This window comes from Oenanthe melanoleuca, chromosome 14, assembly GCF_029582105.1.
Source record: "Oenanthe melanoleuca isolate GR-GAL-2019-014 chromosome 14, OMel1.0, whole genome shotgun sequence".
NCBI classification, from domain to species: Eukaryota; Metazoa; Chordata; class Aves; order Passeriformes; family Muscicapidae; genus Oenanthe; species Oenanthe melanoleuca.
This window is the reverse complement of record NC_079348.1, coordinates 2,119,003-2,146,836: the sequence shown is the minus strand read 5'-3', so window position 1 is coordinate 2,146,836 and position 27,834 is coordinate 2,119,003. Positions and strand designations below refer to the sequence as shown.

General features: G+C 40.6%; 1 protein-coding gene across 3 annotated transcripts; it reads right to left on the bottom strand.

Moving 5' to 3' along the window:
• Positions 1–1,606: 1,606 nt before the first annotated feature.
• On the bottom strand, positions 1,607–27,834 carry EEF2K (eukaryotic elongation factor 2 kinase). 3 transcript variants are annotated; one of them, XM_056503436.1, is made up of 19 exons: positions 27,655–27,834; positions 23,401–23,725; positions 21,570–21,620; positions 19,774–19,874; positions 18,367–18,427; positions 17,501–17,538; positions 15,160–15,331; positions 13,909–14,058; positions 12,328–12,460; positions 11,540–11,667; positions 10,929–11,130; positions 10,606–10,658; positions 9,805–9,882; positions 8,961–9,023; positions 7,600–7,734; positions 6,461–6,649; positions 5,986–6,110; positions 5,232–5,410; positions 1,607–4,590 (listed from the first exon to the last, which is right to left on the bottom strand). In XM_056503436.1, the coding sequence occupies exons 2-19, from the start codon at positions 23,641–23,643 to the stop codon at positions 4,481–4,483; spliced, it is 2,211 nt and encodes a 736-aa protein (XP_056359411.1). In that variant the 5' UTR covers positions 23,644–23,725; positions 27,655–27,834; the 3' UTR covers positions 1,607–4,480. The 3 variants fall into 3 exon arrangements, with proteins under 3 accessions (XP_056359411.1, XP_056359414.1, XP_056359412.1); XM_056503439.1 differs by lacking the exon at positions 8,961–9,023 and having other exon boundaries at positions 27,655–27,744; XM_056503437.1 differs by lacking the exon at positions 21,570–21,620 and having other exon boundaries at positions 27,655–27,742.

Sequence of the window (27,834 nt, the reverse complement as noted above, 5' to 3'; positions counted from 1 at the left end):
CTCATTACAAAATGTTCCTTACTGTGAAGGCTGCTCAGTCCCACAGATTATTTTGCCCAGGCACCACAAGGTACCAACAGCCTCCTGAAAAGTGCTTTTCTGCCCTGTCACAGCTGAGCTCAGCCTCTGCCCCTGAAATGTTTCTGTGCCTGGCCACAGAGACATTTCTCCTGAGCACCAAAAGAAGCCTGTGTACCCAAGATCATTCACATCAGCCATGTGTCACACAGACAGGGAGTAAGAGCACAGCCTGTCCCTCAGCAGTGGCAGTTGGGTCACCAGTTTTTTCATCTCACCTGTGCAACACCAGTTATAATGACAGGACCTTTTCCAAAATAAAAAAGAACTAACGTAGAGAACTCAAACTATAACACAAGCTACCAGCCTCATTGCATTGTTTTCCTGACACAGGATAGCCAGAGAAGAGCAAGGACCCAACACTTGTATTGAACACTCCCAGACTAAGGGCCAGGCACAAAGGTTACAAAGCCCTGAGCTGTCCCCACACAGGAGTCAGGTCCATCAGCAGGACCAACTCAGAGATATCCCTGAACTTAAACCTGAAAATACCCTGACTCACCCCTGGCAGCACTGCCCTGCATCCATCCTGAGAGGTTAAGATGAAATTCTGCCTGTCCAAATTCAGATGCAAGTTCTGGTTTGATCCATTGTAACTACACCTGGCTCTGTCAGCACTCATTCTACTCTGAGTGAAATTATATCTGTGGGGAAGAATGAGATTCAAATTAGTCCCACAGACCAGTAACTCAGAAACAGGCAATATACTTATTTATACTTTATAAACTGTAAGTTTGCTGTCTCCATGGTTTCTGAAGAATGCTATTCTTACTTTGTTACACTTGCCAAACATTCCATCTCTGTGACAGCAGCTATATCTAAAAACTACACAGGCTATAAAGTTAGAGCAGTGCCAAATTTCACCATTTTTCATCTTAGTGATTCTTCAGTGGAGAGGCCCAGATGGTGCTTTTTTGTCAGGAAATTTTGCTATTGCACAGTGCCTTTACTAGAGGCATTGTTTAAACTATACAGGTATAAGAAATTCTACCTGTCTAAATAAAGCAATAAAAAAGCAACAAGAGCTCCCTTTTTAACAGTTTGAAAGGACCTGTATCAGATTATTCTGGCACAAAAAGGGAAATAAATCATAGCAAGATGACAGTGTATCATTAGATGCTGTATCCCACCTCAAATTACAGAGCCCAGGAATTTCCAGCCCATTCTCAGAACTAAACAAAAGCTAAAAGCATAGAGAAGCCTCTGTGGCACCCTGCAAATGAACCCTCCTGCCCTTTTATTTTATCTTTATTGGCTACAGACACTACATGTGTAATCAAATGCAAATCAGAGAGCACATCAACCGTTTTGTTTTCTGGAGGAAGACAGATTTTGTTGCTCCACATCTAATAATTTCCTCCTGGTTAGTTACTTCTGACTGTTGAAAGGGAATAAAATCAGGAATGGAATAATACAAACAACAGAGAGGATTTCTGGAAGCTTGCAATAGTAGGATTGGATTTTGGCAATTTATAAAGAAAAAAAAACAACAAAAAAAGCAAACACCCACAAGCAATGAGTATAACTCTACTGAGAAAAGTGACAAAAAGAACAATTTTATTGACTAGTCAGAATGAACCCAGACAAAGTGAATGAAAGGACTAAGTGATGCAGGCAAACAGTATTTGCTTGTCTGACATATAAACAAAGGCTTCCATCTCAATATCCCTAATCAAGCAATATTTCCACTGACATCTGGAAACAATGAACCCAGGTAAGTACTAGCAGGCTGAGCCTCAGATTTATTTTCACATTTTTAAAAAATACAGATTTTTATTTATTCATTGTGAATAGATTAAAAATATAGCATAAAGCAATATCATTGCAAAAGTCTTTAAAATATACAGTTTTTCCCTTCAAAAGAATGTCACAGAATAAGTTGCAAATATTTCTGTAAACAATTTCCATTTCATATTATTGACAGTCCCATTTATTGAATGGCCAAATCATCTGATACACCTTAGGACACAAGGAAGTCTTCACCACCAAAAAGTAGTATTTGCAAACTAAGAATTAATAAGCATCATAATTTTTGCACTGAGTTTTGTGCACATTTACATACCAGATCTACAAAGAGCTGTCAGCAACTACGGAATTTAGCAAATTAAACTACACCAAAAAGTGTCAATAATTACACTCTACATCCTTTGCATGCACATTTTGGACAGGCACTTTCCATCTCCTCCCTATAATGGGTAGTGGTGTTGTGACACATGCTTCCTTCTCAAGGAAAATCTCAAAGATTTGGCATCAACACCTTATGAGGGAAACAAACCCTTTTGTCTGATTTTGCTATAGTCCCTACACTGGATAGGTTCTACACAAAACAGACTATTTAACTGTCTTCAGAGGTGAGTGGCTCCACCTTTCATTGACAGCTGATACCTTAATGTTATGAACTGAAATAGCAAAAAATGCCACATTCCAGAGAGGCTTTAGGCATCTAAAGCAGAACTTTGGATAGGCACTGAAAACATTCATCTGAATTGCACTTCTCTGGTTCAATTTCAGCATGTTAGGTACAAAAAATATTAGGTCCAAAAATCTGGTAATTTTAGTACCTCACTACCTAAGACCAACTGAGTTTAAGAAATAAGACATTCCTTCATTAACAAGTGAAGAGCTTCACCCTCATCTCAAAACAAAACAAAAAAGAAAAAGGCCATGGGCACTACTTTCCCACGACCTCTGCAATTTACAGCAAAAAGATGTTGCCATGTGTTGCAAGGCTGCTCACAGCTGGTTACAGCACCAGCCAGAAACACAACATCCAAGGGTAACTTGCCCTTCCCTCCCAGAAAGGATTAAATTCCTCCCTTAACCACCAGGAGTTCACCTCTTTCAGACAGTGGCAGCTGTTACTGACATCACCCTTGGATACTGTCTAAACAGCAATTCAAGATCCACTTGCCATAAAAAAGAGAAAATGGGAGCACAATTTGATTCCAGTGGCAGGAAAGGAAGAACTGCTTTCTGTTCCCTGAACAGTTTCTGCATTTTACAAGAAGTTAATATTCCTTGGCTATACATGCAAGAAATCCTAATCAATCCTGTATCATCTCTTATCCTGCTTAGCTTTACACCTGCTTTTAAGAGCATTACAGCTGTCCTTTGTGCACATCAACTTACACCTCAGGAGACTGCAAGGCCAAGGAGACAGAAGCTTCCAGCTTAAATCTCCTGCAAAATGACTATTAACCACAACCAAGGAATAGGAACAGATACTATACTACTAGCCATATAGATGGCACAGGAGCTTTGGAATAAAACACTGGATTTGAAGAAACTTATCTCTATGCAATCATAATTCAACCACCACCAGGTTAGGATTAGGCAGAGAGGATATGAATTTAAGTGTTCTGGGGTAATACCGTTTTTCCTTTCTAATCACCAATTCTTCTCTAAATGGCATTTGCAGGTAAAATACCATTATAAAATAGACTTAAACCATAGAAATTGTTTTCTGTACATGGAAATACGTGAATCAACAATGTCCTAACCTCTTCAACATCCATCTGGAAATGGTGGAAAATGTGGTCTCATTTTAAGTGAGATAATCTAGTTTCACTGAGATTTGAGATGCCACTGTAAAACTAACTTTAAATTACCATATATTCCAAATCTTGCTGCTTTATGTCATTGGACAAATGTAAGATCAGTAGAATTTTATACAACTAAACTCTTATATGATGCAAAATGTGAAAGTGAGAGAGGTACCCGGATGCCTCACCTTATCAGGAACATGAATGATTTTCTAATGCTATAATATACAATGCTGGTAATGAATAAAACATTCCAGCCTGAATATCCTCATTGCCAATCTGAATCATCTTCCCTACCCCTCACCAAAATAAGGATTCCATCTGAAATTCATTTAAGTGTCCAACGATGTCAGCAAAATAGAATGGGACTACCTATTAACATCAGTAGCTGCATCCATAAACTGAAAATTTATGTTCATGTGCAAATTTGGTGAGATACACCAAAAATGATGAAGAAATGCTGAGAATTTAGGAAAACGTTTTTCTGTATGTGGGGAAGAGAAGAAAAATGTAAACATACTGATCATTTGCTGTGTAAAAAACAGGATATGTAAAGCCTAAATAATAAGGCCACATTTTCTTTTGTCAAAAAAACTAGGCCCTTCAGTTCTAACAGTAAAAAAAGTACAAAAGATCCAAGTATGTGTGTGTATTACAGCTTTAAAACACAAACAGAAGTATGCTATGGCATATTGCACATACTACTTGCATTTAGATTCCTACCCTCAAAAAAAATTATAAAACTAAAATATGGAACAAAACAACCAACCTGGTAACATCACATAAAAGTACATCTTTGTAGCTGCAAATGCAGCAAGTGTATAAAAATATTTATATACAAGAACTGTTTAATTTCAGTGTCATTCTTCCATCATTGCCCAAGCCTCTTCTGCTTTTTGGTAGTACTGATTTGCCAGTCTGCCCTTCATGGCCTCCATGGCTGCTTCTGCTGCTTCTGTGTAAAGCTCACCTAGTGAGGAAACAGCATCAGTTATGTTGACAGAGTAAAGAAAGAACATGGCTTTAGCCTGAAGCAAATAAAGGACAAAGGGAGAATATGAGGCCAAACTGCAGGGCCGGATGTGTGGGTGTGTTTAACAGTGCCAGAGTTGCATCAGCTGGGAATATGCCTCTGCTCTTCAAGTTGAAAGTTATATAACTGGGTGCTGATGGCTCCCCAATGCATTTGGAAGGACTAGGAACAAGACAAGCCTGCAGGAGCCCCCCAAAACACATCTAGCATGTAGGTTACAGAGCGACTAAGAGAATGTTGTGTAGGGCCTGGGAGTCATGGGTGTAACTCAAACTACAAGCAGCAACCTGCAGCTCAGGGGAGTGACCCAGAAGAGCAACCTCAGAGGGAGTGAAGGTTGCCTGGCAGTGACTCAGTGTGCCACAGATTGCACCTGGCACCACCCACTACCCTGTCCCTGCCAAGATCTCTTTCACTGTTACCAGCCTCGTTACACCCAGCATCGTTAAATCTGAAGGTATTGACCCTCTCTATGTTTTGCAACAGCTGAAGCAAGAAATCTATTTTTGAGGTACATGATGGGGGAGAAGGGAAGAAAAAGTAAGATCATAGACAACAGAAACAAAATGAGGCCTCACCTGATCTCTGTGGATCCTTCTCCAGGTTGAACCCTCCCATCATTAACATCTCTGCCTCCCTGGCCAGGAGCAGGTACCGTGGCTCATCCTGAGTGCCATCATATTCACCTCCCTCATCATAGTCTGTCATGTTCAGTGCAGCATTGTACCAGTGCAGTGCCTCCTTCCAATCCTGGGATCTGAAAACAAAAATAATCTTTGAAGATGGTTCTCTTAGGAAACAAATGTACTTTGCATTGGAGGTTCAGCTTCCAATTTTGTACTGGCTTCTCAGAGCCTTGATGCTCTCCAAGAAAGCAAATGGTTTCACAGAGAATCACTAACTGCACTGCAGCATTAGGTCATTACAGCAAAATGAGGCTGGGGTCACTTTATGCAGAAATTACGGGAGAAAGTATCAGACTGAAGTGTTTTGCTGAAGTCCAGAGCCTGAGCTTCATTACCAGTTGTATGGTTTTGGTCTGGCATTTATATTTGTGAGAGTAATCAATTTAGGAAAAAAACTGAAGTTGTAGAGTCTTCTTTCATAAATACTTTAAAATCAGTTACTTTTCACTGAGAATACTCAGTGAACTTCAATTAAAAGTTTAACATTATTTAATAATGGGAAATTTAAAGAGTATCATTCTTGTGCAAAACAGAAAACTCATGTAAATAACAAAGACATGCTAAAATACAAAAGCAGAAAAATCATTGTCCCAGCCTTGCCTCAGTGAAGTAGCACCAAGTTAACTTACTCAGCCATGCACAGTACCTGTCTGCACCAAGATTTACACCGGTATCATATGCTCTTGCTACCAGAATCATGGAAGGCCGGTCTCCAGCTTCTGCTGCTCTCAGCAAATAATTAAATCCTTTATTTCTGTTCTCCTTTGTATCCTAGTAAAGGAAACAAAACCTTTAAAATGCATGTTTCTAAAACCATCCCTTTGCCCCTCTACCATTAAACGAGTTTCTTAAAGTCAGCAAGTATTTAGTATGCCTGAGAAATTGGCACATCTACAAGAAACAAAGAAGCTGATCAGTAAAGGTGGCTTCAAAAGCTTCTCAAAGGCATGCAGTAATTTTCTGGCAAAACCAGAAAGAGGCAGCTTAATTATAAAGTAATCTATTTTCTCTGAAGAGGCTACAGAACACCTAACTACAGTTTTTGTTTCATCACTGTTTCCTGCTGTTCTTATGTTATTTTTACAATGGACCACAGTTCTGCTTTCTGGCATTTTCCATACCTCAAGAGTGACCTCAGAAAGGATGTGATGTGGCAGCTGAGAGCACATGAGGCCCAAGCCCACGATGGCTTCCAGCTCCCCACAGTCTGCAGCCTGCTCCAGGTGGAACAGGGCTGATTCCTGATCCCATTCCTCGTCCTTCTCACAGAAGCGCCCGGCTTCATGATAGCGAACCATGGCCAGGTGAACCTGGACACAATTGCACAGGAGAGAGGATGATGTAGGGATCTGATCCTTCAAAACCCTTCTGCTCATATTTTACCAGGTCCTCTGACTCCTTGAGTAAGGGGGGAAACCTTAGCACATTCTCCAATTGTCTGAAAGGAGGTTCTAGCAAGATGGGGGTCAGCAACTTCTCCCAAGCAGCTGGTGACAGGATGAGAGGACACAGCCTCAAGCTGCACCAGGGGATGTTCAGGTTGGACATCAAGAAGAATTTCATCATGGGAAGGGTTGTAAAACATTGGAATGGACTGCCCAGGGAAGTAGTGGAATCACTGTTCCTGAAGGTGTTCAAGAAACAGCTGGGCATGGCACTTAGTGTTATGGACTGATTGACAGGGTGGTGATTGGTCAGAGGTTGGACTTGATGATATTAGAGGTATTTTCCAACCTAAAAGATCCTGTGAAAAATAGGTTTCCTCCCACATCAAAAGGTTTGAGAACATCTAAGGCTCCCAGGATGTTCAGAAAGATTTACATCATGTTTTAGGAGTACGCTTAAGGCCATACATAACCCCAGACTTAATTCACATTTGCATTATCTGGAATAGTCTGGAGTAAAAAGAGTCAATCCATGCTACCAGTACTCAGGAGCTCAGCTTTGCATATGTGCAAAATATGTGGGTCAGGCACACACACCCATCCCAGTATCTTCCCTGTGTGATGCCCCTGGAAAGGCAGATTAACAACAGCAGGGTTCTTCCCAAAGGAGCCCAGATGTTGCAAGGCTAAAAGCAGATGGCATCCAAGGTTCTTGAACTCAGATGTCCCTTACACAACACAGGTAGATGACAGAAAGGTATAGGTGTGTTATTTTCAACTGCACAAACAAATGCAGGCAGGGCAACACTTCCATATAACTAATAAATACAAGATGTTTCTTGTTGGATAAAACAGTATCAGCAGACACATCCTACCTTTCCAAGGATTGACTTCCCAATTTTCTTTTCAAGTTCTAGTGCATTGAGCCTCTGAATTTCTTGGGCAACACAGGATGGTCTGTGGATGTGGACTCTGGAAGAGTTGTAAAGATTCCATTTCTCCACACTGATCTGAAATATGAAATATACTATTATTTATATTCACAATTAAAATTCCCATCCATGTGGATTACCTTCCAGGAATCAAAGCTTCTATCAATATTCTTACTTATTAGTAAATACTGTATTTTAAAACCCAGCTTTCAAAAGTCAAGTTAGTAGCTGAATAAATGGTTCTTATTCTTCATTAAAGAAAGAGTAAACCCCTCAATTTCTAATCTGACATCATCACTTTGAAGAAACATCTCAAAGTTCTGAATCAGAAGAAATTACTTACAAAAATAAGCAACTGAATAGTGATACTGCAAGCACTGAAGTATGCATGCACAAAAAAATTGAAACCCATACTTTTCTGTCCAGAATTTCAGTTCCCAACACTTTAAACACAGCTTGCATTCTAGAAAAATGACAGGTAACAATGCAGAAAATGAAAGACAGACACATGCACTGTCATTTCTCAGGAGGAGCAACCCAAATGAAGAAATTTTTGAACATAATGGATTAGTGGGAAACAGTAGCTGAAAACAATCCTATCACAATTAAGGCCTTTGTGGGTACACAGAGAAAACACAATAGAAAATGTTACTGGCATAGAACTTCAGTCTGTCAAAGCTGTTTCAATTTTCTGAAACAGGAATTTATAATAATTAAAATGAAATTCTGAAAATTGTATCTAAATTAGTTATTGATTGTTGTCAAAGCTCTGTTTTTTCTTTCCTTTCATGGTAGTTATTTGTTTAAGCTTATACCCAAGACCAATTATCACAGAAGTTATATTTTGTAAAAGCATACAAGGTCTGGTCTTTCCCAAGTCAGTTAGGTGACAGCATCTCTCTTCACTGTGTATGTGTTTCAAACACTGCACGTTTTTAAGAAATCCTACAACTACATACAGGATGGAATTTCAAAGGTAAGGTGCAAAGAGGAAATATAATTTAGTTAGGCAGAAAAGAAATCCACAGAGCTGTAATTTAGAAACCATACATAATCACTAATTTATGACAGCGATCAGCTATAGAAGTGACAATTTATTTCACAGTACTTCTTCAAAGAGGAAACAAACACAAAACATAAAAGGAAATAACAGAGAGGTAAGTTGGTATTAATAAACATTTTCTGTAGCTGAAAAGGAAGGGAAACCAACATCTGGTTCAGTGATGTGGTTAGGTGGCAGATGAATGGAACAAAGGACAAGCAGAGCAGCAAACCCAGTCTGTGAATATTTCTGCTTTATTTACCCTTGCAGAGCTTCCCAAACTGTCTTCATCAGACTCCTGCCTCCGGTTGCTGTTTGAATGGCCCTATGTTAATGTAAAGGTTTGCATTATTCCATCTGCAGGAACTGATGGGTGACAGTTACACCTCTAGACTATTCCTACCCTGCAGAATTAATAGTGACAGTGACCAAAACTGTTTCCATGAGATCCTTTTCTTTCAGTGATATCACAATATATTAAGAAACATATCAAAATTATAAAGAACTTGGCACACATGGGTTTTAATCCTGGAGATGCCAGGACAAATGAGGTGACAAAAAGAGTGGTATCTCTGGAAGCAGTATTCTCTTTCCTGTTTTTAATTAAATATCTTGTTAAAATCTCCAGGTCAAAAAGTATTTACTTAAAAAAATTATATTTTAGAGGAGTAATCAACTAACCCCCAGAAATTCTAAATTCCATATTAGTACCTGACAACAACATTAAGTTCTGTAGTATTTCAAGCCATACAAAGTAGAGAGGGTAAATGGGTCTGAAAGCAAGATCATATTCATGGATTCCACATGACAAGAAGACGGCTACACCTCCTAAATGAGTATGGAATACTTAAAAAACCCACACAACATCTAATTAAATACAATCAAACTACTAATTACAATTAATCTTTTTCCTGTAAGAGTGTCATTCCCAATATGAATAAATAACTTTGCAATATAGGGTAATTTCTTCATTTCCTCGTTTCCTCTGTTTTCAAAGTATAGAATAGGATCAGATCTAGATCAGAAAGGATAAAAAAGAAGATTCTTCTACAAAAACAGTTTAAGTATGAACAGACCAAACTCTGCTACACCAGTCAGGTTCTTACCCTCTCTCTATGATCCAGATCTTCTGTCTCACTTCTTTTTTCACTCGGATATCCACTGTCTCCACCATTTTCGAAGTCCTACAGAAGTCAAGAACAGAACAGCATTAAATACTTTGTAAGGACCTCAGCTTGGCATTTCTCACAGAGCAAAAGGTTTGCTCTTTCAATGAAAAATACTGGATGGTTATACTGTATGAAAATAATTGTGCTACCTCTGTCAGAAGGAGCAGGACTTAATGATACATAAAGCAGTCTAAGATTGTCTTCTCTCTTACATACATTAAAACAAATCAAGGACTTGCATACTTTATCAAATCAAGAATCCAATAAATATAGTTTTCAGCTTCAGTGATAAACTGAAGTAACTGACAGCTCCTGGCACTAAGGCCTAGCACTGAAAAATGCCCATTGCAAACTTCTTGCACCTCCTCAGGCAAGGTTCTCTAACATTCCACGGTACCATTATTTGCACAAGGATTCTTTAGCTCTACTACCACAGCAGCTGGGACAAGCATCCAAGACACAATATGCTGGCAAGGGAACAGGCACATGCTTTAAGCACCTGTTAAAATACCCCAAATGCAAATAAGTATTTGGCAAAATAATGAATACTAAAATATTAAAATAAAACTCTCTTCCTTTAGTAGAGACAGAAAATGCACAGAAGTAACATGATCTTCAACAATAAAAATAGGCAGAGCATCTTTATGTGCTTTTACTGAACAAAATCTTTGGGAAGTTCTATAAAGACACATTTCATTAGGCAACTGCAACCTCATTTTTTGTTGAAAAGACACTCACCCTTTTGTTGTCAAGCTGATCCAAGTTATCTACTTCACTAAACACAGGCCAATCTAGGAGAATAAAAAATTGCTGTTACTATAAGGACAGCATGCTTGAGGAAAAAGCTCTAGATATCATCATTTTATTGCTGTTTTTTTCACAGAAACATCTAGTGCATTAATTATCTACATAGAAGTACTTTCAGTTTTATTTCTGCTCAAAGAGGAGCACTAGAAACAACTGTTCTGGACCAAATCAATACTGTTGTGCTTAAAAACAAAGTCAGACCAGTCCAAGGTTAAGGATCCCCCCCCCAGAGGTGATGTATGAGGCTCACTCACTAAGCACGTCCACCTTGTGGCTGTGAGGGGTTGCAGAGGATGGAGAGCAGGGCAGGGAGTCAAAGGCCACATCACTCATGCTTTCATCGCCCGAGTTCTCAGACAGGCGGGAGAGCAGCGGGGGCCGACTCCCCGACACCGTCCTCACGCGGCTGCTGCCGCATCTCTCCTCCGTGCCACGGAGAATTGTCTGAGCAGATTCCTTGGCAAATCAACAAGAAAGTCCTGTCAATAATCCTTCTGTGTATTCTAAACGTGCTATGCAAGCCAGTGTGAACATTTATTAGGAGTTCTCTATAAATATACACATGTATACAGAAGTATTTGCTTTGGTAAGCTCTACACTGGAACAAAATATCAAGCCCTGACATTTTTACTGTTAGAAAAAGTTTTGTTTAGGACTGAGTTTCATTCCAAGTGTTACACCAAGTCCCATTCCCACCGAACTCAGCTGAAACTGAGATCAATTTGCAACAAACATTGAATCAGGTTTGTGAGATCCAAAACTTATAAATGATTTCAGCATTCAAAGATCTACTTGGTCCCAAATATACACTGTGTTACACGGTTCCCTGTTAGCTACAGCTTAATTACACTTTTTCATCACTTACAAGCAATTTTTTATTGTAATTCAAGGCATCTTTCTCTTTGGATGAAAGATCAAATGGTGCAAGCCCCATGCTTTTGCAGATGTTGTTGCAGAAATGAGAATGAAAGAACAAGGCCATTCCTCGAACACCTAAGGCATTAAAAAAAAGTTTTAAAAGGGTCAAATTTCATATTACTATTTACTTATTAAAAACTTTTCCTAAAAAGTCAAGAGAGAGAAAATGGTTTGTAGCACACAGCCTAACCCATTCCACTTCAACAGCTGTAAGGGCTATTCACTCTCTCTGCATGAGAGAGTGAAAGAAGTGCAAAAAATCTCAAAAAGCATGTATGAACAAGATATACCAAAAACCTAATCCAACTGCATCATTGAGAAACATGCCTCGATTTAATCCTGCTTGCAAAACTTGCAGTGTCCTACAAACAACTTCATATATAGACACTTGGAACTTCAAAAATAAACAGTGCCTATCTCTCTGCATTCAGCTATATCCATTCCTGCAGTGTAGCAAGGAACTCAAATGCCATGATTATTGCTCTCACAATGCAGAAACTACTTAATTCCATCACTTGTTTAGGAGTAGGCCAGGAGATGTGAGTTTCTCATGTGAGAAGATCAGCTCTCATTTTAAGACTGCCCTTATATGACAGCTGACCTGTACAGGACTCCTTACAACGGGACTTCCCCAGACCCCCAGAAATGTGCCACCTCACCCATTGCAGTGCCTACTCAGCAGAGATGGGAAGGAAAGAGAAACATCCCTTAGTGAAACAGAATAACTGATTTTACCTAGGTTGCCATCTCCAAAATCTGTACCACCCTCTGTATGGATCTGAGGATCTGTGTAAAGATCTCCAACTCCCTGGATATCAACAACAATGAGCTGGTGTCCTGAACGCTCAAAGGTGAAGTGACTGAAGGCCTGGAAAGAACCATAGAAGATGTCTGAGAACACTCTCCCTTCATCTACTGAAAAGAGCAACACATATTCCTCTGTTATAAATGGGAAAAGAAGTCTGATAATCCTACCAGTGAAATACAACGGGTACAAACATCATGATGAAAGCAGCAAGAGACTAGAAGGATGTAGCATCTCCAACCTGCTCCAACTTGCAGAGAGGCTATAAAAAAGGAGGGTGAAGAGCAGCAGTGGGCACAGGCAGGGGAAAGGAGATGGCTTTGTACTAGAGATTGTTTTTCACTATAGTCTCCACCTTATGTGGTGGGGAGCTGGCTGGCAGAGAGAAAAACATTGGGCTCTGGATCCAGTTCTGCTTAACTTCTGTATAAACATTCTGGCTGTGCCTGTAAACCTGCAAGCTCTGCACCTCTGGGACACTGCTTACTTCTGCCAACAGGCATTAGCTCTGCCTGTTGATAAACGTGAACATCCCCACAAATTCTTCTTCCTCTTTGAGCAATCCCCCAAGCAACTGCTCTGTGTCTACATTTGTGTAGCAGATAATGAAATGTACATTAATGCTCTCAAAAAAACCACATTCCAAGAATCAGGTATGAAAAGCCTTTCTCTTCAGAATAAAGCTGAGACACTAGGAATCTTCTGGGAAGGCCTCCAAAAAAGCGTTGCCAGGCCTGAGGGAGGTGGCTGGTGGTGACAGACAAACATTTTAACTGCAGCAAACTCCAGAGAACATTTCGTTCCCAACCTGTGAAAGCACAGCACTGATTCAGTGCACAAAAAACAGCCCAGAACATAAACTCTCTGCTTACATTAAGCCTCATGACAAATACTTTAAGAATAGTGGAAAAAATGTAAAGAACAGTCCTTTCAAGGCCCAGTAAAATACCTCTTTGTTACATTGACAACTTTGCATTTTTCAATAGTATTTTAAATTTATTTTACAAATTCAAGAATCACTTGCAATCTGTACTTGTATTTCTTTATGCAATCTCAGATTCAGCTATTCAGAGGCTGCAGCTGGAAAAACCTACATTTTTATATGCAAATGGACTAGACTTATTTACATGAATTGGATACCATCTGTGTATTACGTGAGGCACCAAGACTATTCAGTACACAGTGCATGAGAGATCTCTCTCACTGCCTCAATTTGAAGGAAGTTTGAAATATTTTGATGCCTGCAGTTTAATTAGAGTCAAAGGGCTTTAGGTTTCCAGAGTATTAACCCTGTTCAACTCAACTGTAATCAACTGAAATCCAATAAAGCACTCAGTGCTTGAAAGAGCAGGCCCCAAGTAAGGGACAGACAAACTGCAAATAGAGAAATTAATCTGGCATTGTACTGCAGAGCCTGCAGTTTCCCTTCTTGGCAGTAATGCAAGACCTTTGGAGAGAGCCCAGAAATTCCCTGCAGCAGACTCCATGGAAAGCATTAAACAAAGCCTCACTTGAGGAGTTAGACGAATGTTGTCGTCTCGCACAAATCCAGAATTTGAGTTGTATTTGATGTATTTGCCCTCAATGTAATGTTCCAGATGAAAGAGAGGCTTTCCAGGCCTGTTCTTCATTTCAATAATACAGGTCTGCACTATATCCACCTGGGGAGGGAAAGAAGATAAACAGTGACTAACAGAACACTGACTTCAGATCAAAGTGTGTGTGAATCCTTCAGCTGTGAAAACTTTCCCAATGCAAGAATCTGAACAATTGCAAAGATCTTTCTGTTTAACAAGGGGGTGGGGGAAGAGTCATGTCCTTCTTGAGTTGTTGGAGGAATTCCATAAATTAAAAGCAGTCACTTCAAAACAGCTCATTTCTGCAACAAATCCCTCTGAAAAAATTCCTAGCAAGTGCTGGCTTTCTATTTTATCTTAAGGGTACTCTGCAAGAGTCTGCACCCAGAGAGCAAAACATACAGCCACTACTACACAGCTCAAAGAAATGTGTTTTCAGAGAAGGACTGAGGGTATCTACTATTCAGGTATCTCTGTATCCTGCCTCACCTTCTCCTTCTGTCCTACACACATTGCTAAAGCAGAAACCATCCCAACTCTCACTCTATATATTTTCTCCATTTCTGGTATTTAAAACTTCTAGATTTGTAGATTTCTCTCTGCATGCTTCACTGTAGACCTCATCTTGTTGTTATGAGTCAGGCAGTTATTAACTAACCCTTATATGGGAGGCAATGCAAATATCCCACATATCAAAACCACTCATTTTGGCCATTAAAATTGCTAAGGCTTCCAGCAGGTTTCCAGCTCTTCTCAAAAATCAATGCTAGTTACATGTTTGGATGGGTGTGCAAGATTTAAGCATCTACCTTCCTGGAGCACTGCTTGCTGAGACTGCTGCTGGCAATAAATTCTGTGACATCTTTGTTTATCACAAAAGCAGCTGGGCACACATCAAAGAGAGCAATACAAACATCATTTTATTTTGGTTTTCAGTCAACCACTGAGGACAGTCAGACACTCACAAACACACAGCCCCTAGTCCTGAAATATAAAGCAATTTCTGTATTTACTCCACTCAAAATCAGCTATCATTTAACAGAGAACACTGAAGGGCAAAATAATCTATCCAAGCATTTAAATGTGATGGAATGTGAACAAGCAATTCCCCCTAAATTATGCTTGAAAACTAACCCACTAGAAGGACAACATTGCATTTTTGCTTAGCCAGATCTTAGAATGCACCTGTTTTGGTGGCTTGTGCCGGTTGTACTCTTCTCCCCAGAGTTTTGCTTCCATCTGCAGTCGAACATCCTCAAAATAAACATCTCTGCTTACACTCTCTATGTACTTCTTGGCAACATAATTATAGGCACCTTTCCAGTTCTGAGTGTGTAAGAAGTTGGACAGCTTTTTTCTGAAAGACAAATCAATCATTGGTGAAAGGAAACCCAAGAATTTTAATTCAGTTTTTTCAATTTTCTTGCCTGCATGGACAGAGTCAGGCTCCAAGATGAGCATTAACAACAGTCAATTACCACGTATTCTACTTGAAATGTGAAGCACAGGAAGGGACAAGGCAAATGGGAACACCCCATGGGAATGGCTGGGATGTGCCAAACTGTTTGGTTTAGCTGCAGCTACTTGTGCTCTGACCTTTCTCCTTTTCTCAGTTCCTTTCCCTTCCTGTTCCTCTCAAACCTGAAGTATGAAGGGTTGGTGCCTGGTCAACAACCTGTTCCAATGTCAACAATTATTTTATGCAGAAATTAACAGGGAGCAGCCTTTCAAACATGAACTGAGAAACCTCTCCAGGGATAAATGCAATCTGCTAGCTCTCAACACACAGCAGTGACTGCTCAGTAACCCACATACTCCCAGAAGGAAAACTGCACCTGACAGTTCTCAGGATGCAGCTTCTCCCTTTTGCTGATGTGCAAATCTTTAATCCACAGATCCCTTCAAAGCAGGGAGGCTGGGACAGGGGGGTGGTAGACTGTAGCACAGGAAAACTTTGATAAGAAAGGATCTGTTGGCTACCAACAAATGCATTAAGCAGGTGCTTTAATTAGTAGCAGTATTAAAACTCTCAACCCTTCCTCCTCATTCCTTTTCCTCTTCCTGCCAAAACCTTGGTGCAGAGGTCTTGGTACAGGGGACACTCTGCAGGCAAAGCAACTTCATGCTGCCTGTCCTCCTGCAGGGATGGGCACCCAGTCACTGCAATGGAGGCCTTGGAAAGAATGAACAAGGAAATGAGATAAGAATTTTAGCCAGATCCCAAACCTCCCCAGTTCTTGAAAGAACACACTCCTCTGCATAAAACAAGCCAGCTCATGTTTTTCTAAAGTCAATATCCTCACATTGGTTCACTGGGCTATGGGCAGCTAATGTTGTCACTATCTTAACTGAACACTTGCAGAGTTACAAAAGTCTAGGAGAGAGCTCCAGATGGGAAATATCACTGTACCACTGACACATATGGGAAACCCAGCAGTAGGAAGCTAGCATTTAAGTTATGTTTTTTTAATACCAGAGGTTAACACAAAACTGCTAATAAATTTCTGTTTATGGTATTACTCAAAAAATATTGTGTAATGGGGAGTTTGCTAAGCAACAAGAACTAAAAGCATTGTCAGCAGGCTGAGATTTGTTGCTTCCTAGGCTTCATTCACTGCAGTATCCTGTAGCTGGCTTTGCAGGAACAGAGCCACCAGCATGAACTGATACTGAAACAATGCCAAACTGGAGCACTGAGGAGTTACTTTTCTTTCTTTTTGCTCAAGTTCAAAACATCACATTTCTATCTTTCAGGAGTGTCTATCTTTCCAAAGCTGAAACCACACAGGAAGTGCAGTTTCTCTGGATTCCACACATGGGAAGAAGGGGGAATGTTTTTAAACACGCACACATGTACATTTTCCAGGAAACATTCACTTCCAGAGCCTGGAAGGGTTGGGGTAATCTCTTAGCACACACCAATTTATAGCTGGAGGCTGATCCCCACAATAACATTTGATAACACCCGGCAGGGAAGGAAAAGTTCCTCCTCTGTCTTCCCCCATACTTGATCCTTCTGGGAAGCACAACTGTTAGTGCTCAAGTTCTGCCTTACTCAGAACATTATTCTGGTATATGAGATCCAAAGCAAACTCTAGGAGGATAACCCTCTTCACCAATGGAGGCTTTTCCAACTGCATCATCCAAATATTCTTTCTTCCTTTTTCTTTCTCTGCCTAACTGCAGGCCTCAAGCTGGTCTCCAGGCTGTAACACCTCTGACCTCATATCACATTTGAAGATATTTTAGCACACAGGGAACACAGAAGTTAAGTGGCTGCTACTATATTTCCATGAATATTTTCCCTTCCAGGGATGGTTGAAGTAGAACATTTAGAGAACATTCTCCTTTCTGAACTCCACTCCCTGCAGATGGAGTCACACAAAGAGGGATAAACCCCTCAGCAAAGCCTTTTGGAAAGGAGTTGAGCTTTACACAATTTTCACTATGTCTAAGTGAAATTCCAGGCACCACAGAAAAAAATACTGCAAGGAGGCCAACAGAGATGAAGTGGGCAGATACTCACGTTCTGAAACACTCTCGCATTGCACCACGGCCGAAAGGCTGGGGAAAAGAAAAAACCAAAAGCTCAGCATTGCCATTTCCACAAAGCTGATTTCTAACCAATAAGAGACACAACCATGACTTCCCCTTCATACCATGCAGAAAGCAGTTTTCACACAGGCTTTATAAAATATTTCCTCAAGGAAAAGTGAAAACACACCAGTAGTGTAAGCAGGTACCTGGGGAAAAGGCATTTGGATAAACTGCCTCCACCATATCCCATGAAGAAGAAATGGTATGTCTCTTAAATGAGCTATTTGAATTTTCTCCCCATTAGGTAGTCAGCTCTGTGTGACTGCCTAAAGAAGCTTCACAGACTTCATGCTCTCTACATTTAGGCTTCTGTATAGGATGTGCCAAAAAGATCATCATCTCCCCAGATGCCAGATACTTGGCTAGCAGCACGGAGCAAGGCAACCCCAAAACACAACCAACCCCAGGACTTAACTGGAAATGACAGTGCCTTCTATCCTCACATACAGAAAGTTCAGTTGTTTTTCATTCTAAGAACAGAAATTATTTGGGTGTATGCAAAATAGTAGAACTACTGCCAGCCAGGGAAATTATGCCAGAAGGAAATGGGAGGGGTGACATGGAAGGGAAATCACTGGGAATGGAACAAATGCCTCATGTTGCTGACAGGGAAGTTCTGAGTCCATTTTCTACTCTATTCTGGAGAGAAGGATACAAAGAAAAAGAGACAGGAGAAAATAATTATACTGAGACTTCAAAATTTCCATAAGGAAAAGATCTTGCTGCCACTATTCAGGAACAGAAAGGAAATGACAAACTTGCTGTTAGTAAACATGAAGGATAGTGTGATCTTACTTGAGAAGCCATCTTGATAAGGACTTCATCTTCAACCCAGTCCCCAGTAACTGCATTGTACCTGCAAAATCAGGAGCTCCTGTCAATGAGCAGACTCCAAAGCAGAATCTGGACTTCTGTAACAGTGCAAATCAGGCTTTATCTGCTTTGAAGTTAAACCTCCTCTATGATGCCTGGGCAGCACAGTGGGGGAAGAAAGGGCCTCCCCAAGCTCTACATATTGGACAAGTTGTCTCCCCCAGCCCTGAGCTTGCATTAGCCAGGTTCTGGCTGGGTATTTCCCTTGGGGCTGTGGAGAATGTGAGCAGCACCAGCTGTGAGAAGCAATGGGGCCAGGAACTGCCCAGCACTGCACTGACAGAGGAGCAAGTCCCTGCACAACCCTGTGATAATACAAAGAGTATGACTGTAGCTTCTCATCCCAATACAGTGAAAGCAAAATTGAGAACCACAGCAGCTGAGTCATCAGCACATGATTGTTTCCAGCCTGGTTCCCCCAGCCTGCACAGAGTAATTCATGCATGTAGACACTCCATATTCTCCCTTATGTATTACGTATCATTCCAGTTTGCAGCAAACAAATAGGTAAAAATAAGACTAACAGAGCCATTTCTTTTAAACAGGATATTGAGTAGCCCTAAACCAAAATTATCATTTATTTTAAAATATGCAAACTATTTCAGGACTGTGTGGCTGACCACAGACAGATGCAGTCTATGGGGAAGAGCAGCTCTGCATGACTGATATGGGATTGGAAGCAAGGCCTCCCCAAACACTGATGCTAAGTGGTGATTAACTGGCCTCTAATCCCTAACCCTTGCTCCTAGAAACCTGTGTCAGTAGAGTAAATATTTTGGCAAAGCTCATGTTAAAAGCACTGAAAGCAGTTCAGGGCCAAACTCCCTTTTAGTACGTAGACCACACTGAGCTATTCTGGGCTTCATAAGGACTTAAATTCCAGCCACATGCAACAATACTTCATGTACTAGCAACACTGAAACTGCTATTTTGGGCAAGTTGTGGAGGGCTATGTTGCTTTCTTTCTCAAACTATTTAAACTAAGTATGCTGCCTCTTCGTTGGGATTAATTTCCTTATTAGATTACATTTATGGCATTAATAAATCAACCAGAAAATATTTTACAGCCTTGTTTTCTGTCTACAGAGTGAAAGTTCTAGATACTGCTTAGGTGGGAGAGAAAGTGTGACAATGATTTGCTGAAAGGTTTTGTTTTTTTTTTGATGATGTGCAGTATTTACATATTCCTGGGAGGCTGAGTTAAGACCCACTCACTTTGGGCATTATGAAAGTTCTTCAGCCAGATATTCTGCTCTACACAAACTCAGCCCTTGCACAAACCACCAGTCCTATTTAACAGCAGCATCCAAAGCAGGCAGAGCCACAGACCTGTAACGAGTGGCGTGTTCCATCTCAACGTCCTCCAGATGAAATTCTGCCCAGGGATCAGGCATCTGCTTGGCTTTCTCAATGGCATGTTTCCAGGTTTCCTGAAGAAGTTACAGACTGGCACTTTATTTATAATCAGCAGCAGCTCACAAAAAACAGCACTTTGTAGAGCACATCAGGATCCCAATGCTATGGAGATGTGCAACTCCACGAGCCCCCAAAGCACTACTCAGAGCAGAGACCAGGTAGTACCAAAGACCACTCTGACCTTCTTATAGTTTCAATTATAATGAAACCCAGCTCAGATATATAAAGCACAGATTTCAGTTCAATTTGCACAGTACAGTGTGCCAGATACAATTTACAAAACCTGTGGTAATTTGCAGGTATCTCTCTAACATGCTCTACAAATGGCAGTAAGGCACACTCAGATGATATTAATTCACTTTTTCTGGTTTGATTTTTAGCTTTTCATACGTAGCAGCATATGCTGGTTTTGCATGCATAAGAGTAAGTATAAAAAAAGTCCATTAAAGAAACAATTAATATTGATAAAGTAAAAAGTTCTGTGAACCCAAGGGTCCCAGACGGTGCTCAGCATGAGAAAAAAGAAATTAGAATGTTGTAAAAATTGATTATTATAACCATTCCAGACAAGTAGCTATTTCAATGTTCACCAAGTCAAGAGTAAAATATCAAAGCAGTTTTCTGGAGTACAAACAGCCTCTCTCTACCAGCCAATTTGGACACTGTACTCTTAACATTTTGTTCTCCCTCTCTTAGATTGTATATTTCCAAGAAAAATGGAGATATGATCCTGTGATGTGCCAAATGCCTTCTGCAAAGTCACTGAGCAGGAGAAAAAGCACTCTGCACCCTGCCAATAAAGAAGTATTGAGTTTTGAGATATTATTACTGCCTCTCTGACTGAACTCCAAGAGTGCAGAAACAGTAACTTTTAAAGTTTTGGAATTATTTTGGTTTTTATCTTCAGGAATTAAAATTAGTCTTTTTTAATAAAAAAATACACCATAAATTTGTGTCAGCAATGGCATCAAGGAAGTTTTTGAAGCAGCTAAGCTTTAAACATTCATGTTTAGTTTGAATTTCAGCTTTAAGCATTCATACCTTGCAAACAATTTAAATGCTCCCCTTTCTGGCAAGAACAACACAAAATGAAAACAACACTACATTAAAGAAAACTACTTTAAAGGACAAGTTGAGTTACATGTTTCATTAGAAAATGAAGTTGCCTCAGGTCATGCAATGACAGCTCATATAGACCTGAGAATTTCCATACTTAAATACCTATGACAGAAATAAGGAGAGACAGCAACAAGAACTGCTTGGTTGATCAGCTGCATCAAATATTTCTTGTGTAGATTTCCTCTCCAAAAGGTGATTTGTGTTCATGTTAGATGATAATTAAAAAAAGTTAATTACTTGTGCTTGATCTCTTGAGGTGCTTTGCACAAAAGCTGTATCCTAACCTTCAAACAAACACTAGTTGGATTTCATGGAAATGGTGCTAGCAGTGCAACTTTTCTCCTGCTGGAGGCACATGGCTGCCATACAGTGAAATTTCAGGGTAGAGAACACAGGATGGATATTACTACATTTAACAGGTACCTCTTTTAGTTTTGACTTGATGACTCTTATGGGCTGAGGCAATCAGTCCTCCCAAATGATAAAATAATGAACAAAAAAAAGTCCATAAAAGGAAAAAAAAAAAAAAAAAGCCAAAAAATCATAATGCATCTATTAGATATGGTGTTGACATTTTCTTTTTAACCTACCCGACCATGGTCAACCACAGAGCCATGCTTAGAACGATGTTGTGTGTCATTCTAAGGGATCCATGAGACATGAAAGCAGGAAAATACATGTGATAAGACAAATTATTGACAAAGAGTCTTGGTTCTCTTTGTTAGTAAAAAAAAGAAACAAAACAAAACAAAAAACTTTCAGTCAAAAGCCACTCTTCAATTTATATTCCCAATTTAAGTTCATTCTTAGAACACCTGTGAACAAACCTATTGATGTAAGTTAGTAATATTTTTTTTATTGGAAAGTATTCATTAAAAGAGTCTTGCCTACTAACTAGCTATTAAACATTGCTGAGTCTTGTTTAAAGCAGAGAGTGAACAGCAACTTCTAAAGGCTCTGCCTTTCATTATCAGTAGCCCACACTGCCTTTCTTTAGCTTTGAGGTCTGACAGAGAGACTCTGATAGGCCAGGCTGTGGGGTTTAGGATGTCCTCAGCCCTGGCTGTCTGCTTCATTGTTGGAAGTCACCATCCCTGCAGCTTAAACAGGAGATGGAAACTAGCTTGCTCCACATCTCAACACAAAGCTATTTATCTGTGATAGGAGCTACAATTGCAAACTAGACATTGTGGAGACCAAAACATGGGTACAGACATTCTGCAGAAGCAAAATGACAGCTTAGGAAGGAGGAAATAATTGCAATTTCTGAAGTCCTTATCAGTTTTATCTCAGACCATGACTCAGAAATTGCACTGCAGACCCAGAGGCGAGTGTTTAGTACATGTTAAAATGTACACACAAATGAAAACTAAGCTCCCTATCAGGTCTTAACTTGCTTAATTTAGCATACACTAACATCTGTCCCATTTCTATACTAGATTTTGCTCCTCACCTCCCTTAGGCATATGTACCTTTTAATGTTTCTGTTAACTAGCTTTGGCAAAAATCTTCCTGCAGACAAGCCAGCTTCACTTTCAATGTGTCACTCACTTTGTTATCTGACTGAAATAACCCCCAGTATTTTTTCACAATTAAAGCATGCATTAGGCATAACTGAGAATTTTGAGTATCTATTAAATAAATGTTAATAATTATAATAAGAAATGTGTTAATAAAACACATTAAATACAGGAAAATATAAGATACATGCCAGTGTAGCACAAACTAGGTTTATTTAAAATATCTAAGCTACAGAGTGGATGTCACTTGAGGCTCCATTGCCTGGCCTGGTCTGTGTGAACGGAGCTGAGTGAAAAAGGACACACTGCCAAGGAAGTACCAGCTACAGCCCCTTTGACCTCCCTGCAATGTTGTAGCTGCTGTTCATCCCAAAAAGGTCAGATACTGCTTGTATACACTGCCAGGAACTACTGCTAGTGTGATGCTTCATGGCCAAGCATGAAACTCAACACGTCAAAAGCTCTCTAAGAAGGAATTATAATATAAAAACTTACCCTTACAATTATAATTTACAATTTTATTTGTCCAATTAAAAATATCATGGACTAGCAAAATTAATAATAAATTATATTCTGACAGGCCCCAACTTCTCTTACACCAATTGTATTATCTTTTGAATTTCCCAGTCAACATACTGCTTTGTAAATGGTTTGATCCTAATGGCAGTGAATTGTTCTCCTGGACTGAGTGGAGGAACATCTCCCCCTGAACTGAAAGGGACAGTAAGCAATTCCATGGCAGTGTCAGATTATTGGCTTAATGGAATTAACTGCAGGTCTGGAAAAAACAGATGAGTATCTTAATTGAAAAGTGTTAGTTACAAGAGATGAAGTAGTTAGAAAACGTCTCATGCCAACTAAGTAAAACCAAAACCTTAATGAAGACTGGAGCAATACTTACCTTAAAGCTAAAGCTTCTGGGAGAAGAGCTTGAACTGTACTGCTCAGTTTTTGCTAAATTGCTGTAATAATTGTCTACTTTGGTATTGGCAGACTTGTTAGAAACTGGATCATCAGTTATTGGACAGATAAAATAATTGTCTTCATCATCACTATCAGCATCAAGATAATTCCCAGAGTCTGCTGGAGTGGTTCTGGCATTATCAATGCCTTCCATACGAAAAATAAGGTCCTCGTCTGCCATGACTGCAGGAGGTTGGTGTCACTCCTGCAAGGACTGCAACACCCACTGCTCCAATGCACATGCAAACAGGGAAAGAAGCTGGCTGAGAGAGGAAAAAAGGAAAAGGTTGTTATTAAAAGAACAAATAATGCACGACACTGATATCAGCACACTAGCAGAAAATAAATATATTTGCAACTGGCTCTGTAAAAGTAATCCTCAAGTACCCATATGTATTTGGAACACCTCTGCTAGAGCAGCTGAGAAGCATTCTACAGGACTGAGAAGATAGGAGCTTAGTTATTAGGATTATTCTATCCTTGGCTATCTCCTCCTCCAAATGTTTTTATTCATCTTTACATGAAATGCTGAGTTTCACAACACTAGTCTTAGAAATTTGAGAGAGTTTTACCTCGAACACCACAGTCAAATTTTAAATCTTTTCCAGACAAGTCTTCTCAAGGATATTGTATACAAACGATCAGTCAAATGAATTAGAGAATATTGTAAGAACAACACAGAAAAATTTTCCACCATCCACAAGATTTAAGTTGACTTTTAGCTCACGTACAGCCAATGGCCCACAGGCTGCTGAAAGTGTAGCACATTGCACAAAAATGAGGTGGAGGAATGATTAAAGCCCTTGGAAGGAGGTTTACACAGATATTCTGGAAATCCTGACATCTACAAAACAGATGATTAGTGAGAATATTCAAATTTGGCCTTGAGGCTGGCTGAGCAACAGGATGTAATTTAAAACAGACACTTCTAAGTGTCACATTGTTTAGTTCTTCACCCAACCAGCAAAATCGGAGATTTTCACATAGCTAGTCTAATAAAACAACCACAAACCAAGGTTTTCAGTTTTTCTTTACAGTTATTCCTCAGCCCTTTGCATTTTCAGTCTTCTTTCTGCATGAAACAGGAAGATGAATACACTCCTACAGAAGTATTCACAGCTGCAGACCTTACTCCCCAGTTACTGAGAAACTGGTCACCACAGAAACAGTGCCTCAACATCTGGCAGCTTTCACCAGCAACATTATCTTGTTGGTTACTAATCTTCTGATGGGGGCAGCATTCCCACACTTCAGCTAGCAACACAGGTAATTCCAGCATTCCATCAGGCAGCAGCTGCTCTGGAAAACCATTGCTGGAGGAGGTCTCAGCCAACGCACCTCACTCTGCACTGGAGCAGCTCTGGAGCGCTCATCTACTCTTCCAGGAAAGATCACATGGGAGCTGTCGATTCTGGAAGGGGCAGTAACACAAAGCTGGTGGGGGAAGGTGTCCTCAGCTGCCACTGCCATTTTTACTGTGATCATCTTACCAGTGTGCACTGAGTGCTGGAGAACCTTTCCTGTCTGTCACACAGACAGCCAGCAGCTGTCAACTGGTGCTTCAGGGACGTGACTAACCCAGGACACAGCACAGCACTGGACAGCCCCAAAACACCCAAGTGCTGTCCTGCACTCCCTTCTGCTCCTGCTGTCACACACATCAGCAGATCCATGGGGTTCAGGACAGTTTGAGAAGGAGCAGCAATGCAGGAATGCAGGTTTGTGTAGCAGTGACTGTAAATATTCTGATTTCTGTGACTCGTGTAAATGAAATATCACCGCACAAATCAGTTTTTATTTAAAGCTAATGGTGTTTACAAAAGTCTCTTGGTTTTTCTTGGAACTGTATTTCTTGTAAAGTACTTGTGATGCTTACTTTGGAAGTGTATGTACCAAGAACCACACTCACATAAAAAATGCTCTCTAAAACAGAATTCAATACCCACACTTTGAACTACATAAACACTGCTCTAAACCTCACAGTTTGCTTGACAAAAAGCCTTATTAAAAAGCCTGAGCTTCATTCCAAGGCTTATACTCTGTGCTTTTGCATTATAGCACACAAGTTGTACTATATAGAAATTTCTGTACTACTGCTGTTGTGTTTTGATCATTTAATCTCTAATATCCATTACAACATTCCTAAGGCTAAGCAACAAGGAGAGTGAGACTGCACTGAACCAAGCCTGCCAGCCTGCATTATCACACACAACCTGTAATTTTAACTACCCACTCCAGCCCACTTTGAAAATTTATTCCATTTTTATCAACCTTGTACTATGCAGACAGACTCAAAATGCAGACAATTTAAAACTCAGTTCTTAATCTGCTCTAGTCTGTACGGATTTTTGCTTTTCCAATGCCTGTTTCAAGTGTTTTTTCTTCTCTTGCCTTTATATCCAAGAGCCACACAACCAGGAGGGGCAGGTGAGTCTCAAGGACAACATGCAAATATGTGAACACAGATAAACAGCAGGGAAAATTCACATCACAGGGTTAAAGCATGACTTGTTTCTTGTAGGTGTCTGTCCCTACAAAGCACTGCTGGGTTTAGTGAGACTCTTGACCAAGGTTCTACAGTGGCCTTAGCATCTAAACCTGCCTTAATTAACCCAAAAGAGCTGAGTGATAGGAATGCTCCAGCTACCAAAAGAAGGGACAACTGGAGCATCTCCAGATGCTTCTAATTCACTGTTTCAGCTCAGACACCCTGCAACCTTTTAACACAGGACAGGGGGCCAGGAACTGCCCTGTAACAGAAGTCCCAGCTTGTCTTGTGGAGAAGCATTAAAGCAAGCATGACCCAGCTCTCCCTGATATAATACTAAATCCCTTTTAGTTTAATACCACATCAGTTAAAGCCATTTAACAGGATACCTGTAAGAGTAACAAATAGTTTCTTCTTAAAAGAGAGAAGTCACCTTTTAGATTAACATTCTTTTAAAGCACACGATTCAAAATTTAAACTAAGCAACTATACAGATTATGCACCTTAAAAAGTATTATCACCTTTATGAGCTACAGACCCAAAGCTACATAAACTTGTCCAGAACAATCCCACTAAGCTATGTTATCCTGTAGCATATTACAGAATTACTGTGCTTTCCAAACACCCAATTGACCCCTACAAAGCAAATGTCTATTCTCATCTGCACCGTACACCGCAAGAAAACAGGTTCAGTGAGTCTAGGCAAGAGCTGTGATAAAAAACAAGATAAAAAAACTTCAGAGGTACCTCAACTCACTGTCTATCTTTGAAAACCTTGTCTTACCAAAGACAGATTTCTAATGAGAAGCTTTTAACACAGGTCCCTTCCAGTGTATCATTACTGCAAATATTATGGCACAAATCCCATTCAGTTTGCCTGCAAACACAGCTGGGATAATCATGGATGTAAGCCTGAGTATTAGAGAGCAACGACGCAAATTCATGAAGCAAAGCGTTCAGCTGCACCAGCCCAGAGTACGAAACACTTGAGACAAAAACCTGTGCAAGGAAACACAGCATAGGCTACAAACACACAAATGGCTTTTGAGCTGCAGGCAGTGAGGCAATGAACAGCCCTTCCGAGTCAAGTGCACCCTGCTGCCAAACACGCAAATAAACACCAGGTAAGAGTATTCAAAACAGAGTATCCAAAAGGACAGAAAAGGAACTTCCAAAATAACTTTCAAACATCCTTCCATTGTCATTATTAGACCTGTCATTTCAAATGTCTTTAAATACACTGCACGACTGCCTATCGCTGACCTTTTGCAAGCATTTGCTCAGTACCCCACGTTGTTAATTAACTTCATGCTTTATACGCATTGAAGTATTTGAAGAATTCTCCGAACACGAACAGTCCTGGAGCCCAAGGACGTGCCAGGCTGTCAGGGCGGGCACACAGCAGCTGCTCCGCGGCCACAGACAGCACTTGGCACCTTTGATCAGCGTAGGCACCAAATTCTGCGCACTGTCGCGAAACCATAAATGCACGAAACGCCAATCTTCAGGTGTGAGCGCAACACTGCTGCCCAATACCACAGATCGGGTTATTTTTCGCCCGCCGGCCTTTCGCAGGCTCTTACCGCCCCACGGATCATCATTTTCCGCAATTAAAAACGCCCTTCTCGCGCTTCCCGCCGCGGGCGGCGCTGAGGCAGCTTCCCGCCGCCGCCGGGCCGGGCCCCGCACCGCCACGGGACCTACCGGGTTCGGAGAGCCCAGATCCGCCGCGCAGCCCGGCACGGAACGACCCCACAACCCCACACCCGGCTCCAGCCGCCGCCTGGCTGAGGGAAGACAGGCGGAGGGAGGAGAAGCCGTCCCGCTGAGGGGAGGGAGGAGGCGGGAGCCGGGCAGCGCGGCCGCCCCTCACCGCCCGCGGCC

What these genes read in the sequence shown, in the direction of transcription:
- EEF2K (XM_056503436.1), bottom strand. Translation starts at nt 23,643, where the DNA reads ATGGCAGACGAGGACCTTATTTTTCGTATGGAAGGCATTGATAATGCC. An exon ending in GAACACGCCACTCGTTACAG is followed by an intron (nt 18,428 to 19,773) that starts GTCTGTGGCTCT and finishes CTGATTTTGCAG; the next exon opens with GTACAATGCAGTTACTGGGG. An exon ending in TTTCTGAGGTCACTCTTGAG is followed by an intron (nt 6,111 to 6,460) that starts GTATGGAAAATG and finishes TTCCTTTACTAG; the next exon opens with GATACAAAGGAGAACAGAAA.